Source organism: Mus caroli, unplaced genomic scaffold (genome assembly GCF_978045245.1).
Source record: "Mus caroli unplaced genomic scaffold, Mus_caroli_1 scaffold_20, whole genome shotgun sequence".
NCBI lineage: Eukaryota > Metazoa > Chordata > Mammalia > Rodentia > Muridae > Mus > Mus caroli.
This window is the reverse complement of record NW_028227275.1, coordinates 57,079,409-57,094,996: the sequence shown is the minus strand read 5'-3', so window position 1 is coordinate 57,094,996 and position 15,588 is coordinate 57,079,409. Positions and strand designations below refer to the sequence as shown.

The 15,588-nt window shown below is 44.1% G+C and overlaps 1 protein-coding gene across 1 annotated transcript in view; it reads right to left on the bottom strand.

Moving 5' to 3' along the window:
• Top6bl (TOP6B like initiator of meiotic double strand breaks) overlaps positions 1-15,588 on the bottom strand; it is a 74,044-nt gene that overhangs the window by 3,712 nt on the left and 54,744 nt on the right. Inside the window, exons 12-13 of the mRNA XM_021151260.3 lie at positions 12,180-12,290; positions 7,534-7,632 (exon numbers count right to left, since the gene is read on the bottom strand). Coding sequence (XP_021006919.2) covers positions 7,534-7,632; positions 12,180-12,290 — 210 coding nt within the window. The remainder of the gene's footprint in view (positions 1-7,533; positions 7,633-12,179; positions 12,291-15,588) is intronic.

Below are 15,588 nucleotides of genomic sequence, written 5' to 3'. Positions count from 1 at the left end.
TGTACCCCTTCAGTTTGCCCACATCCTAACACCAAGAGCCTGTGAATGTGAGATTATTTGGAAAAAGGGGTCTTTGCAGATATAATTAAGGATTCAGGACCATAATGCATGCAGGACTCAGGCTGGGCCCTCCTAAATCAGAAACAGTTGGGTAGGGAAAGACTAGGTGAAGATGGGGGTAGAAACTGGAGTTATGTAAGTCACAAACTAGGAAACCAGAGAGACAGGATGGATTCTCTCCTAATGCATCTAAAGGAAACACAAGCCTGCTCATGCCTCGATTTTGAACTTCTGGCCTCCAGCGCTATGACAGACTAAATGATGTTTTTAAGTCACTAAGTCTCTGGTAATGGCTTACAGCATCTCTAGGGAACGAACACCATGTTTAGAAGCTTCGCTTGCTTGAGGTGTGGCCATCAGCTCTCCAACTCCAAGAAAACCAATGAGATTTAGTGAGGCCTGCACACCAGGTATGACAGAAGTTGTGAAGGGAGCATTGACAGGCTCTGCTTTGTGGGCTGCCCTTCTTGAGCACCAGCACCCCTCCAACAGGTAAAAAGAGGTACAAAGGGAGAACAAATGCCCACACTGTCCTGAAGGGCCTGCTCTTTCTGAAAGTGGTGAGACACCGTGTGAGGGGCTGGAGAGACAGCGCAGCAGTCAAGAGCACTTGTAGCTCTTGGAAAGGGCAGGAGGTTGGTTTCCAGGGTCTCACGACACCTATAACTCCGACTCCAAGAGATCACATGTGCACATCAACAGTTCATTCCCTTTATGGTTGAACAGTGCTCACCTATATAGATCATCAAACTGTTGGGAGGTGCAACAAATACACAACAAAGAGACTATGAACATGGATGCGCTTATTTCAATGTGACACAGTGGGGTAGCTAGGCCAGATAGGCATATGTGTAACCCCCCCAAACCTGTCAAGTTGTCTTCCAAAGGACTTATCTACCTCACCCCCCCCCTTTTTTTTCGAGACAGGGTTTCTCTGTATAGCCCTGGCTGTACTGGAACTCACTTTGTAGACTAGGCTGGCCACGAACTCAGAAATCTGAGCCTCTGCCTCCCGAGTGCTGGGATTAAAGGCGTGTGCCACCACCGCCAGGCTTTACCCCCTTTTCGAGATAGGGTTTCATCATGTTGCCTGGGTTTGACTAAACGGTCTTCCTACCTCAGCTGTCAAAGCTGGGGCTACAGGCACATGCCACCATGCCCATTGGCCTTTTTATTCCTGAACCTGTGATTTTTATGTGAATTTTCATACCATGATTAATTGTTGTATGTATTTATTTGTGGATTCTGGGTTCTGTATGAGCACTCTTGCTAAGTGTGCTCACTTACTGAATAGAGTTCTATAACGAACTTTGTTTGACAAGTGGCCTGTACTTATTTTTAAACTAGAAATCCAGTTTCTTCCATAGACACAAGATTATCCCATGTCACAGGGGTGACCCTTTAGTAAGTTACCCATTTCATCATTTGTCACATTTGTCAAATATGACCTTCTGAGAGTAATTTAAAAATACTGGATGTCACATTTTTAATTTCTGATACCAATATATATCTCAAATATTGGTTTTGGTTTTTCAAGATCCTCTGTATTTTGGAACTCAGTCTGTAGATCAGCCTGACCTTGGACTCACAGATATCACCTGCAGTAGAGGCATCTTATAGTTAACACCAACCAACCAACCAACCAACCAACCTGAGACAAGGCCTTCTTGCTATGCAGCCCCATCTGGTCTTGAATTCACTATGTAGCCCAAGCTGCTTCAGACTCTCCATGCCCCTGCCTCACCCTCCTGGGTACTAGGGTTACAGCTGTGCACTGCAGGAAGCCCTCTCTCTCACTCTGGCTTACCTGCTTATTCCTTTATTAACATGATCAATGTACTCTACCTTTTCCTTTCCATGGTTTTTCTTTATTTTTATTTCCTATTAACTTCCACATGGCTCTTTATTATTTCATTTGCTCTGTTTCTGCAGCTTGCTCTTCTCTGTCCATAAGAGCTTTGGCTGGCACGGCTGCCATGCTGAAGTCATCCTCTCCAGGCAGGACAACGTTAGCTACAGTCCACACATTCTGATCATCTGCATTTTCATTTCATTAAATTACTTCTAACTTCTCTTTGTCCTTTTCTTCTTAAAGATTTACTTACTTTATGTATGTGAGTACACTGTCCTCTCTTCAGACACACCAGAAGAAGGCATCAGATCCCATTACAGATGGTTGTGAGCCACCATGTGGTTGCTGGGAATTGAACTCAGGACCTCTGGAAGTGTAGTCAGTGCTCTTAACCCCTGAGCCATCTCTCCAGCCCCTAACTTTTCTTTAACTTCATGTTTTATCTCATTTATCATGTATTTTACAACTACTATAAAATCTTTCAGATATTTTTCTGTTATTAGTTTTGTTTTAGTAATTCTAGTGTGGTCAAAATATACTTTAGAAGCTGGTGATATGGTTCAGTGGGCAAAGCGTTAGTTACCAAGCCTTAGTTCCATATCTTGAGCCCACATGGTAGGAGAGGACAGATCCCTGCCAGTCCTCACTCAGATTCCTACATACGACTGTAGCAGTGTCACAGAATAACATCAACAAACACCGTGTACTCCAGAGCACGATGCCTCGCTGATGAAGGCAGCTGCCGATTGCCAATCCTCAGTACCCAAGTTCAAGCCCTGGAACACACGGAGTGAGGAGCAGCTTCTGCAAGCTGTCCCCTGACCTCCTCACAAGTAGCTGTAGAAATATTTTAAACATAAATTTGTATATTTTAAAATAAGTTTACATTGGGAGATATCTAATGTCTGGGAATGTAGTCTATTCTGATACAAAGATATCTAAAGGCTGGAATACGCACTGCTCTGACATAGAAATATCTGATGGCTGGAATATGTTCTATCCTGCTGAATGTATCGTGTGTGTATGCGGAACTGTACTCTTACATGGTTGGACAAAGTGTTTTTATGAACATCAATTAGGTCAAATTGATTGATAGCACTGTTAAAAACTTACAGACTTACTGATTTCCTATCTAGTCATCCTGCCAGTTATTGAGAGAAGTATGTTGAAATCTCCAGACATAGCTTGTATTTAGCTCCTTGCACTTAAGAGTTTCATTTTGTTTCCTGCATTTTAAAGCCTTCTTAAACGGTCTGTGCATGTTTAGGACTATGGATGGCCCCTGAGCTGTGATGGTCAGCATGGATTCTTGGCTCCACAGTGGTTGGAGATGTACATTCAAATAATCTTTGTGGGTCCCCCATCCTTTTTTGTTTTATTTTTCGAGACAGGGTTTCTCTATGAAGCCAGGGCTGTCCTGAAGCTCACGTTGTAGACCAGGCTGGCTTCAAACTCAGAGATCTGCGTGCTTCCTCTGGGATTAAAGGCGTGCTCCTACACTGCCTGGCTTCCCCCTAGTCCACACATTCAGAATAACATTCAGTATAGCCCACAAACTGTTGTATAAAATTGGCTTTGTGTTTATAGTTTTTCCAAGGTAGAAGCTGTGTATCTGAACACATTTAAGCTAGGCTGGGCTATGCTATTCAGTTACCTAGGTGTGTTAAGTGGGATTTAGTTGTGATTTTAACTTATGGTGGGCTACTGCAATGCAATCTAATTATAAGTTGAGGAGTATCTGTAGGTGTCAGGATCAACTGACTTCATTAGTATGAAGTGACCCTCCCTATTTTTATTATTATTTATTAATGTGTGTATGATGTGTGTAAGCACATGCATGCTGGAGGATGGAGGACTAGCCTGTGGGGTCAGTTCTCTCTTGGTCTCTTGCTCTTTCTGCTATGCTGTGCTAGCTGATACACAAATTTCTACCCAATTCTTCAGCCTTAGAAGCGCTGAGATTAAAGATATACTACCACATATGGCTTTTTCCGTGGGCTCTGGGAATCAACCTCTGGTCTCCAGACTTTCTCAGCAAGAGCCTTAACCCTGAGCCATCTCGCTGGCCCTGAAATGATCCCATTTATTCTACATAGTATTTTCCACTCTAAAACCTACTTGTCTGATGCTAATATCACCAGTCTAGCTCTAGTTTGTATTAATATGGTGCATATTTTCCTGTGTGTGTGTGTAGACCAGCACGTCTTTTCCTCTATCACACTCCACCTTATTTTTTGAGACTGGATCTCTCACTGAACCTGAAGTTTACCATTTCAGTTAGAATACCCGGCCAGGAAGTCTCCAGGGCATCTACTGTGTCCGCCTTGGCAGTGAGGTTACAGACACACAATGGCATCCATTTTTATGTGAGCGATGGGAATCAGAATTCAGAGCCTGCTGGATAATGCTGGTGGTGGCGCATGCCTTTAATCGCAACACTTAGGAGACAGAGACAGAGGCAAGTGGATCTCTTGAGTTCAAGACCAGCCTGATCTGCACAGCAAGTTCCAGGACAGCCAGGGCTACTCAGAAAAACTGTCCTGAAAATGAACAAACACCTCCACAAAAACCAGAATTCAGATCCTGGTGCCTGCACAATAAGCACTTTACCCACTGAGCCATCTCTCCGGCTTGTCTTTTTGATTGTTTGGTTTTGCTCTAAAATGAGATTCTATTTCAGAACCTGAGGCTAGAAGTGGTCTCAGTTAAAATAGGATTCTTCCAGACTGTATAGTAACTTCCTAATTCTTTATCCAATTTCATTTCTATTATTATTTATTTTATAATAATGCATGTTGTGCATCATCATGTATGTGCAGTGTTTATGGAGGCCAGAAGAAGGTGTCAGACCCCTTTGGGACACCAGTGACAGAGGGTTGTGAGCCACAGTGTGGGTGCTGGGAGTCCAACCCAAGGTCTTTGCAAGAGAACCCAGCCATTGCCCTTAACCACTGAGGATTCTCCAGGTCCCTCTTGGTCTAGGTTCTGTGTCTCTCTAGGACTGGCCTCACATAGGCTCGACATGCACTCTACTGAGCTGTAGCCTTAGCCTCTCCCCTTTCCTTTGTTCTGAGACAAGTGTCACTGTATAGTTTGGTCAGGTCTTGAAATTGAGTTTTTCCTCCCTCAGCTTCCCATGCAGCTTGGAGTGTAGGCAGGCGCCAACCACTCTGCCCATCTTTCTTTTTTTCATATATATATATATATATATATATATATATATATATATATATATATGTGTGTGTGTGTGTGTGTGTGTGTGTGTGTGTGTGTGTGTGTGTATAATTAGGTATTTTCTTCATTTACATTTCAAATGCTACCCCAAAAGTTCTTTTATTTGGTAGTTGGGCTGTTTAGATCAGATACCTTTAATAGAATAATTTGTATGGCATAGTTTAAATATATCCTCTTTAGGAGTTGGAGAGCTAGCTCAGTGGTTAAAAGCTATTGTTGTTTCTGTAGAGGATCCAGATTCGACTCCTAGGATCCACATGGAGGTTCACAACCATCTGTAACTCAAGTTTCGGGGATCTGAAGCTGTCTTCTAGCCTCTGGGGGTACAGAATGCATGTAGTGTACATACATACATTCAGGCTAAATAATAATACAGAGAATAAAAAGAAATCTTAAAATAAGTATATTATCGTTATAGTTCATGTCATCTGTATTCTACTGTTGCTGTGCAGAGCGCACTTGACTCTAACAGGAGCTAAGCTCCCCACCTCTCCCCACCTCTCCCCACCTCTCCCCACCTCTCCCCAGTCTCTTGCTTCCTTTCTCATTAGGTGCCAGCGCCATGCTGCCCAGATTCTCTAACCCCCAGACTTCTGAGCCAAATAAGGTACCCACTCTCACATATTTTGTCATAGCAATGCCAAACAGACTGAAGTAGCTCCCCTGGGTTCCAGCCCTGTTGTACATTCGTTCTGCAGCCCTCTAAGCCGTGCCTGGATTCCCTCTCCTGGTTGGATGACCTGTGTGCTTTCCCTAGGCAGTATGTTGGGGTAATCATCACTGTGTTTGATGAAAGAGTTTTTGAACCAATAGACTGTGATGGTTCACACCTTTAATCCCAGCGCTCAAGAAGCAGAGTCAGAAAGAGATCTCTCTGACTTGAATCAGCCTGGTCTGCATAGAGAATTCCAGGCCAGCCAAGACTGCAGAGTAAGATCCCGTTCTTAAGAAAATTCTTAAGAAAATATGTTTTTATTGTTTTCCATTTCTCAGAAATGATTATTGCATTTACTGCCTAACGTTAAATCCCACCTTGATATCCCTCCCTCTCTTCCTCCCCTCCTCTCTCCCTCCCTCCCTTCTCCCTTCTTCCCTCCCTCCCACCCTCCCCCTCAGAAGCCATGGTGTAATCATTTATGCTTTAGTCTCATTTGCTTATTAGACCCATGCTTTAGTTTTTAAAAAGTCAAGAGAACCAGAGCCAGGCATAATGGCTCGCGCCTTTAACCCCAGCACTCAGAGACGGAGGCAGGCAGGTGTTTGAGTTCCTGTCTAGACTGACCTACAGAGGGAGTTCTAGGACAGCACTGGCTAAACTGACAAAACCTGTGAAAAATCAAAAGGGGAGGAACAGAGGGAGGGTGAGTCAAGGGATGGCTCAGTGGTTAAGAGCATTGACTGCTCTTCCAGAGGTCCAGAGTTCAATTCCCAGCAACCACATGGTGGCTCACAACCATCTCATGCCTTCTTCTGGTGTGTCTGAAGATAGCTATAGTGTACTCATATAAATAAATAAATAAATAAATAAATAAATAAATAAATCTTTGAGCCGGGCGTGGTGGCACACACCTTTAATTCTGGTGTGTCTGAAGATAGCTATAGTGTACTCATATAAATAAATAAATAAATAAATAAATAAATAAATAAATAAATAAATCTTTGAGCCGGGCGTGGTGGCACACACCTTTAATTCCAGCACTCGAGAGGCAGAGGCAGGAGGATTTCTGAGTTCGAGGCCAGCCTGGTCTACAAAGTGAGTTCCAGGACAGCCAGAGCTATACAGAGAAACCCTGTCTCGAAAAAAACAAAAACAAAAACAAACCAAAACAAATAGACAAAAAGCAGAAAAGTGGGCCTCAGGGAGAGAGGGGGAGGGGGAGAGGTGGGCTTCAGTTAGTTTACTATCAGCTACACCTGGGGTCTGAGGGTACACAAAATTTTCTACCTAGGTCTCCCCTTTTTGCTACCAAAGGTGCTAATGTTATCTGTCCTCCTTAAGAGTAGAGACTTAAAGGGACAGCTCTCGAACTCTAGCACCTGAAGGCAAACGGCTAACGGTAGGTTTTTATTAGACAGAAACTTTGCAACTGTAATTTTATGGATGCATTGTTATTATTTTACTGACATAGAACCCAAAACTCAGAAATGTTAAATCAAGTCTCTGATGACTCAGCAGTGACTCGGTGGCAGGGATGGAACTCAGGGTCTTGCCATGCTCTCAGCTTCTACAAGGCACTCGGCTCTGTGATGCCTCTCTAGACGCAGGCATCCCTGCTGAAAGGACAGCTATAGATCTGAAGCATTTGTGCGCATCCACCCTGAAGTAAGGGTTCCCACGTCAAAATGGAAGATGTCTATGAAAACACTAAGTATTAGCCTATACATACCTTCTCTGTGTCACATGGGCAATGCTTCAGAAACTGGTGCTGGGTGATGTCATAAAATATTCTGTGCAGTTTGACACCAAATTCCTGTGTGTCAGCTGCCTACAATAGGTAAAAAACAGGAGGTGCTGAACTCACTGGAAAGCAAAGGGAAGTGCTGTAGAGGCAAGAAATGTGACCTCTTTACTGTGCCCCCAGTTATCTCTCTGGGAGCTTGGGAGGCAGAGAAGGGCCTGAGATGCTTGGCATGTGAGATCCATGTCTTCCCACCTAAGCAAGATTCTTCTCCCAAGATCTTTGTCTACAGCAGACGAATATTGCAGAGATCCCTCTGTCTCATGACTGGGTTGAAAAGATTCTCTTCTTTGAGAAGAGTGAGAAAGCAGCCATTCCATTGAACAGTAAGGCTGAGGAAGGGGTAGGAAGTGTCTGGCGAGCCTTTGGGGAGAAGAGAACCAGAGAACACAGTCTCCATCCAGGAGACTCAGTTCATCAGTGGGCTCAGCCTTGGATGCCTTGGTACAGACCTGTGGATATCTATCCGGTAAAGGACACGAGGAACCTGCTAACACCATACCCTAAGTTAGAAAACGATTTATCTTTAGGTGGTTTTGCACGTTTGTGCGCTATGTGTGTGCAGGTTCCTCAGAGGCTAGAAGAGGCATTGATGTCCTGGAGCCGAGCCACTTGATGTGGATTCCTGGAACTAACTGTGGATCCTCGGGAAGAGCAGCGCATTATCTTATGACAGCTGAGCCATTTCTCCAGCTCCTAACATAGTAATTTTATAGATGAGAAATTGAAATTCAGAAAGAAGAGACCCCTTAAGATCAGGTAGGACAAAAGCCAGGGCCACTTCTTCCTACCCCATCGTCCCCCCACACAAAGGTGCAGCGGTGACTGAAAGGCCCTGACTTGCTTATAAAGGCCAGGTTTCGTTGCTATTAGAGTACTCTTCCCTAGGGAACAGTTTTAAACAAAACAAGATATCACAATGAAAGAATTAATTGAAGACCATTTACATACAGCAATAAATCACCAGTGTAAAAGCCCAACACTAGAGGAATGAATTACTAAGTTAGATTAAGTAATGAAGTACACTATTTATTAACAAAACCAAATCCTATCTTTGTTGAAATTGGTAAAATTCATTTTATACACAAAAATATAATTTCCTGGTTTCAACTATGTAATATGAGATGTGAAAAAATTAAAATTATAGTAATAGAAATTAGTACTTAAGTTTTTCTATGTGACATATTATCTTTTAAGAAAAAAAGTACATAAAGATGAAGCAACAGCCAGACATGGGAAGCAGAGACAGGCGGTGCTCTGTGAGTTCAAGACCAGCTTCCCCTACACACAGTTCCAGAACATGGAAAGATTGTCTCAGGAAAAAAAAAAAAAAAAAAAAAAGGAAAGAGAGAGCAACAAATATGGAATCTGCTATCTACTGGCGATGTCTGCTATCTACTGGCGATGTCTGTTATCTACTGGCGATGTCTGTGGTCTATGGGCAATCCCACCTGGTTACCATATGACTCCAAAGGAAGAAGGAAGACCTACATGCGCTGAGAACCCATCACGCATAACCTGCTTTCAGTCGTGGCCTCTTTAGCCACCACAATCCATGGTCATGCACTAAGAGGTTTACAAATGTACTTGTGACAGCTCTGTGTGAAGACCCTCCTTCACTATGGGTGGAACTGTCCTCAGGCAGGAGATCGTGACCTGTATAAAACGTAGGATGGAGTAGAGATCTGGCCTGCATGTATACATCCATTGCTCTGTGTCTTAGAGTCTCTATTGCTGTGGTAAAACACCATGATCAAAAGCAACCTGGGGAGGAGAGAGTTTATTCCACCTCTCAACTCTCAGGGAACACGCCATCACTGAGGGAAGCCAGGGTAGGAACTCAAGGCAGGGATGTGAGGGCAGAAACTGAAGCAGAAGCCACAGAGGGACACTGCTTCCTTGCTTCCCATGGCTTGTTCAGTCGGCTTTCTTATATACCCCAGGACCACCTGCCCAGGGATAGCACCATCCCACTACATCAACCATTAATCAAGAAAATGCTCCGCATCCCAGCACTTGTGAGGTAGAGGCAGGCAGATTTCTGAGTTCGAGGCCAGCCTGGTCTACAAAGTGAGTTCCAGGACAGCCAGGGCTACACAGAGAAACCCTGTCTCGGAAAACCAAAAAGAAAGGAAGGAAGGAAGGAAGGAAGGAAGGAAGGAAGGAAGGAAGGAAGGAAGGAAGGAAGGAAGAAAGGAAATGTCCCCCAGGCTAGCCCACCAAGCTGATCATTTTCTCAGCTGACGTTCCTTCTCTTAGGTCACTCTAACTTCTGTCAAGCTGACCAAACACTAGCCAGCATACTGTATTACTATTACTACAAATGTGATATGATCAGCTGCTTCAAACCCTTGCTGTCCTGACTTCCATGATGAATTGAGTGGAAATAAGCCCTTCTCCCTTAAATTGCTTCTGTCAGAATATTTTCACACAACAATATTAGAAACCAAGACATGCCTGCACAGTTGAGTTCTGCTAAGGGTCCTCTTCAGGGACTTTCCCAATCTTTTTCTGCATCCTCATACTGCAGAAGGGTCAAGGCTTTCTCTGGAGACACATTTTGTTCTAATTTACTGGGTAGGGTGCCAAGACATGCATGTAGAGGACAGAGCAGTCTGTGGGAGTCTGTTTCCTCTGTCCCTCATGTAGCTACCGATGATCATCACAGTGAGGTTGTCAGGCTTGCGGCAACTCTGCCCACTACCATCTTAGCAGCTCAGGAGGCCACTTAATTAGGAACTAATCCTTTGTGAGGTATTCTCCAGAGAAGACTGCTCAGATATGGGTTCAAGCCAATTAAAAGTCATTATTAGCCAGCTGGCAACTGCACCAGGTGTTCAGGACCCCAGTGTAGCACCATGCCTTTCTCTGGGTAAATACAAAAATGATGTCCTGAGTTGACATCCTTCAGGTAACAAGAACAGTTAGCCAGAAGCGGGACTACAGATGTAAAAACCAAGGCTGATGATACATTAAGAGACTATCCCAGAACTAGGGACTTGGATGGATTAGGGCTTTTGTTTTCGTTTTGGCAGGTGCTGCTGTCTATGTGCTGAGTGTTACGGCCTGAATGGTGCTTCCATCATGGAGTCAGTTGTGCTAAGGTCTGGGGGCCTGAATGGTGCTTCCATCATGGAGTCAGTTGTGCTAAGGTCTGGGGGCCTGCTCAGGTGTGGGGCTCTGATACAATCCCATTTGTCACAACTGTCAGAGAACCAAACAGCCAAATGAAGAGCACAACTTAAAGCTCTTTTAAAAGTTTCCTGTAGGGCACACATCTTTAATCGCAGCACTTGTGATACAGAGGCAAAAAATATCTGTAAGTTCAAGGCCATCCTGGTCTCCATAGTGAGTTCCAGGACAGGTCAGGACCTCATAGAGAGACCCTATTTAAAAACAACCAAAACCAAAACTGGTTTACTCTCTCTGTCTCTCTCTCTCTGTGTCTCTGCCTCTCTCTGTGTCTGTCTCTGTCTCTCTCTGTGTCTGTCTCTCTGTCTCTTTGTCTGTGTGTGTGTGTGTGTGTGTGTTATGGGCTCCAGGTATCAAACTCCAGTCAGGTACAATCAGGTTTGGCAGCAAGTGCCTCTACCTGAGATATCTTGACAGCTCCCAAAACTTTCAAGTATCTTGAGCTGCTGAGCTGGGTATGGTAGCCAAGAGCATCATGTTGAGGGCTAGGATTTCAACATAGGATGTCAGGAATGATGCAGATATTCAGACTGTAGGATATATTTAGCCCCTAACCTACGAGGAGCTCATATTTGCCCTCAACTTTTAAACAAATTTCAGAGAAGTTAAACATAGGCCTAATTCCATATAGCAAGTAAACAAGTCCAGAACTGACTGACCCCAACTCTGATTCCAATTTATGTCACTGACTCCATTTTGTCACATAAACAAGTTGCTGTGTCTGCTCACTGATTTCTAGTGTATGGTGTGGGATAGAGAAGCAAGCATTCTTCAAGGAACTAGGAACCAAGGATCTAATTCTAGTTCTCTCAGATAGTTGTGTATGTAACCTAAAGAAAGTGTAACTCTTAAATAACTTTTCTCATTTATAAAAATGATATATATACAGTTCTTCTTCAACAAATTATTTTTTTCTGAGACAGGGTTTCTCTGTGTAGCTCTGGCTGTCCTGGGACTCAATCTGTAGACCAGGCTGGCCTCGAACTCAGAAATGTGCCTGCCTCTGCCTCCCAAGTGCTGGGTCTAAGAGCATGCGCTACTGCACCCAGATTAGACATTTTTGTGTATGGGTGTTTTGCTTGCATGCATTTCTGGGTACCACATGTATGCTTGGTGCCTACGGAGGCCAGAAGAAGGTGTCAGATGCCCTGGACCTGGAGTTACAGATGGTAATTAGCTGCCATGTGGGAGCTGGGCATTGAACACCTGGGAGAGCAGCTCTTAACTGCTGAGCCACCTCTCTAGCCCCAACAAATACTTCTGAAAGCACCTGGTACTAAGTAGGATCGCAATGGAAGCGTTCAGCACTGTGTGTTATGTTGTAAAGCCTGTTGCAGAGTGTCACTTAGCTTCATCTGTTGACCCCATCCCCATCTTCTAACCTCAAGAGCCTGGAGGCATGTCATCCTGAAGCTGCTGCAGGTGCTTCCAGTCAGCACACTCATGATGGAATTCACAGCCACAGAGAGGGAGGCCTGCAGTCTCTGTTGAGTCTGGAGTAAGGGGAAACTGTGTTAGCCACAAAGTGCAGGCTCTGAGAATGCCAAAGGGGTGAAGATTCTACTCAAGGCAGTGACTCGACAGTGTCACCACTGATACTTAATAAGATGATGGCATGACCTTGATTTCTATTGTTTTACAATTCAAAACGTTCTGTTCTTTCATAGAGATAGCATAACAACATAGACAGACTAAGAAAAGACAGCACTGGGTGGGGACTGGAGAAATGTAGCTCAGTTGATAGAGTGCTTGCCTAGCGTTCATGAGGCCCTGAGCTCAAGCCCCAGCACAGAATAAACCAGGGATGGAGCAGATACCTGTAATCCCAGAACTGTGGAAGTAGAGGCAGGAGGATCACAAAGAAGGTCAAGACCATTGTCCACTAAGAGTTTGAAGCTAGCTGAGGCTATGCTAGTCTGTTTCCCAAACAAACAAGACAGTAAGACATAATTGGCACTGGATGTGGCTCTCAGTTATGAGCAAGTGCTGCTCTTACAGAGGGTCAGTTCCAAGCATCCATGTCAGACAACCCACAGCCACCTAGCCCCAGGGGCCTCTATGAGTACCCGCGCACACAAGCACATAATTAAAAATACTTTAATGGCACAAGCCAGCTAGGAAAGATGATGGCAAGCGAGTTTCCTGGAGATGGCCCACCAGTTGGCATGGCTGCAAGGGGTGCATTCTGGTGGGCACAGCCCCAGAGACTTCGTCCCAGGATTGCTTCTTGGGCTGATGTGTTTTCTCATGCTTGTCTTTGCCATAGTCCTCATTTATGTGGCTTGGTGTGAGTGGACACCAGGAGACCCTCACTGCCTGTAGCCTGGTGTGATTACTTCCTGGGTGATGGCCCACTCTGTTGGGCAGACTTCCTGCAGATCAATATGAAGATGTACTTTCATATAATAATGCTGTTTAGATGTACTGATGACCTTATAGAATTTCTAATTTGATTAAAATAATTTTAAGAAGAAAGTTTAAGGGGATTTTAGTTATTTTGATAGAAAGGTATAATAAAGTTAGAATCAAGAATAGAATAGAAGTGCCCTCCTCATACAATAGTGGTAAAGGCTTCATAGTGAGGAGGGCGATGAACTCTCATACATTACACTAGGAAGGGAAACAGGCTTGGGACAGATGTGTGATCAAGGAAAAACATTCATTCTAGATGAGATCCAAAAAATGAAGCCACAGGTGTGCACTATGATAAAACAAGGCTACATGAAACTGTTCCTTTGAACTTATCATGAGCTTATAGAATGAAACACTGCTTTGAACTTAATATTGACAACCTTCTTTAACTCCCTTTTGTGTAACATTTATCTGTGAGGTAATTTCATAAAGAACTTTTGTCTAAGAAGGTATAAAAAGGCTGAGAGAAAAAATAAAGTGTGAATGTTGGGGCCCTGCTCCACCCACCAAAAGTATATATGTGTATATATGTGTGTCTCTATATATGTATATATGCCTGTCTGTATGTACAACATATATATGTATATGTGTTTGTGTCTACATACATATGTATGTATATAAATATGCATGTGCACTTGTGAAACTGATGAAACAGGTGGTGAGGCCCAGCCACTGTGCGTGTGCGTGAGCGTGTGCATGAGCGTGAGCGTGTGAGTGAGCGTGTGCGTGAGCGTGTGCGTGTGCGTGAGCGTGTGCGTGTGCGTGTGTGCATATGATTTTCTCTCTATCCTTTTCTTTCTCGCTGGCCTCTTAAGAGTTACAAGAGTGCAGCCTGGCGTGGTGGCGCACGCCTTTAATCCCAGCACTCGGGAGGCAGAGGCAGGCGGATTTCTGTTCAAGGCCAGCCTGGTCTACAGAGTGAGTTCCAGGACAGCCAAGGCTACACAGAGAAACCCTGTCTCAAAAACAAAAAAACAAAAAACAAAAAACAAAAAACAAAACAACAACAACAACAAAAAAGTTACAAGAGTTCAGAGTTTCTTGCCTGGCAGTCTTGTCGGCCCCAGACACTAAGTTCTGTCGCATCAGCAGTGCTGACCCTGATGCCCCTCCCCCGACTGCTATTAGCACTACCCAATCATCTCAATGCTTTATTCAGTTACCTGGAGGTCGGAGCTGGCCTTTAACACAGTAAATTTATTTTTGCTTGTTTGTTTGTTTCTATGTATTGAGACAGGGTCTCACTGTGTAGCCCAGGCTGGTCTTGACTTCAGAGATTCACTCGCTTCCATCTCCTGAGGGCTGGGATTAAAGGTGTGTGGCACTACCCAGGGCTTTGATTCATTTTCATTTTATGTATATGGGTCATTTTACACGGATTATTTGTGTACCACAGACATGCCAGCCGAGGCCAGAAGAGGGCATCAGATGCCCTAGAACTAGAGTGACAGACAGCTGTGAGCTGCCTTGTGGGCGGTAGGAATCAAAACGGGTCTTCTGCAAGAGCAGCTAATGCTCTTAACTGTGGAACCATTTTCTCAGCTCTAAAAATAAATCTTAAAAACCAAAATAAAAAGCCGGGCGGGGTGGCACAAGCCTTTAATCCCAGCACTTGGGAGGCAGAGGCAGGCAGATTTCTGAGAGTTTGAGGCCAGCCTGGTCTACAAATTGAGTTCCAGACAGCCAGGGCTATACAGAGAAACCCTGTCTTGAAAAACCAAAATAAATAAATAATAAAAAAATAAAGCAAATGTTTACATTTTTTGTGTTAAACGCATTGTTTGAGTCTATGATATGTGCAGGTTTGCACATGCCACAGTGTACGTATGTTTGGAGGTCAAAGAATAACAAGTTGGTCCCCTCACTACACCATTAGGACGGTCCCTGGGATCAAATTCAGTTGGTCAGGCCAGTGTGGCAAGCGCTTTGCCAGCTGAGCCATTCCAGTGGCCCCTTACTCTGTGGCAGGGTCTCACACTATAGCCCTGGCTGGCCTGGAACTCATTCTATGACTCAGGCTGTCCTTGAACTTTCAGTAACCTCCCCCCAGCTTTCCAAGTGCTGTGATTACTCACAGGTTCCTATTAGACTCAGCTCAACTTAATGCTGGTTGGTTTTGTTTTCAGTTTTAAGTTTTGCTCTTCATTTGTCTATTTCCTCTACACGGGAGTTAAAAAATGTATTACCAAACATGCACAGATTGAAAGAACTCAGTCTGGGCACAGCAAGTGTGACATTATTAAAGCATTGGGAAAATGAGGGCAAAGGGGAATGTTTACTGAAACATCATCTCCAGAATGCATGGGATCAAGATGCACAGATAAGGAAAACATACAGGAGATGGTGGCGCACACCTTTAATTTCGGCATTTGGGAGGCA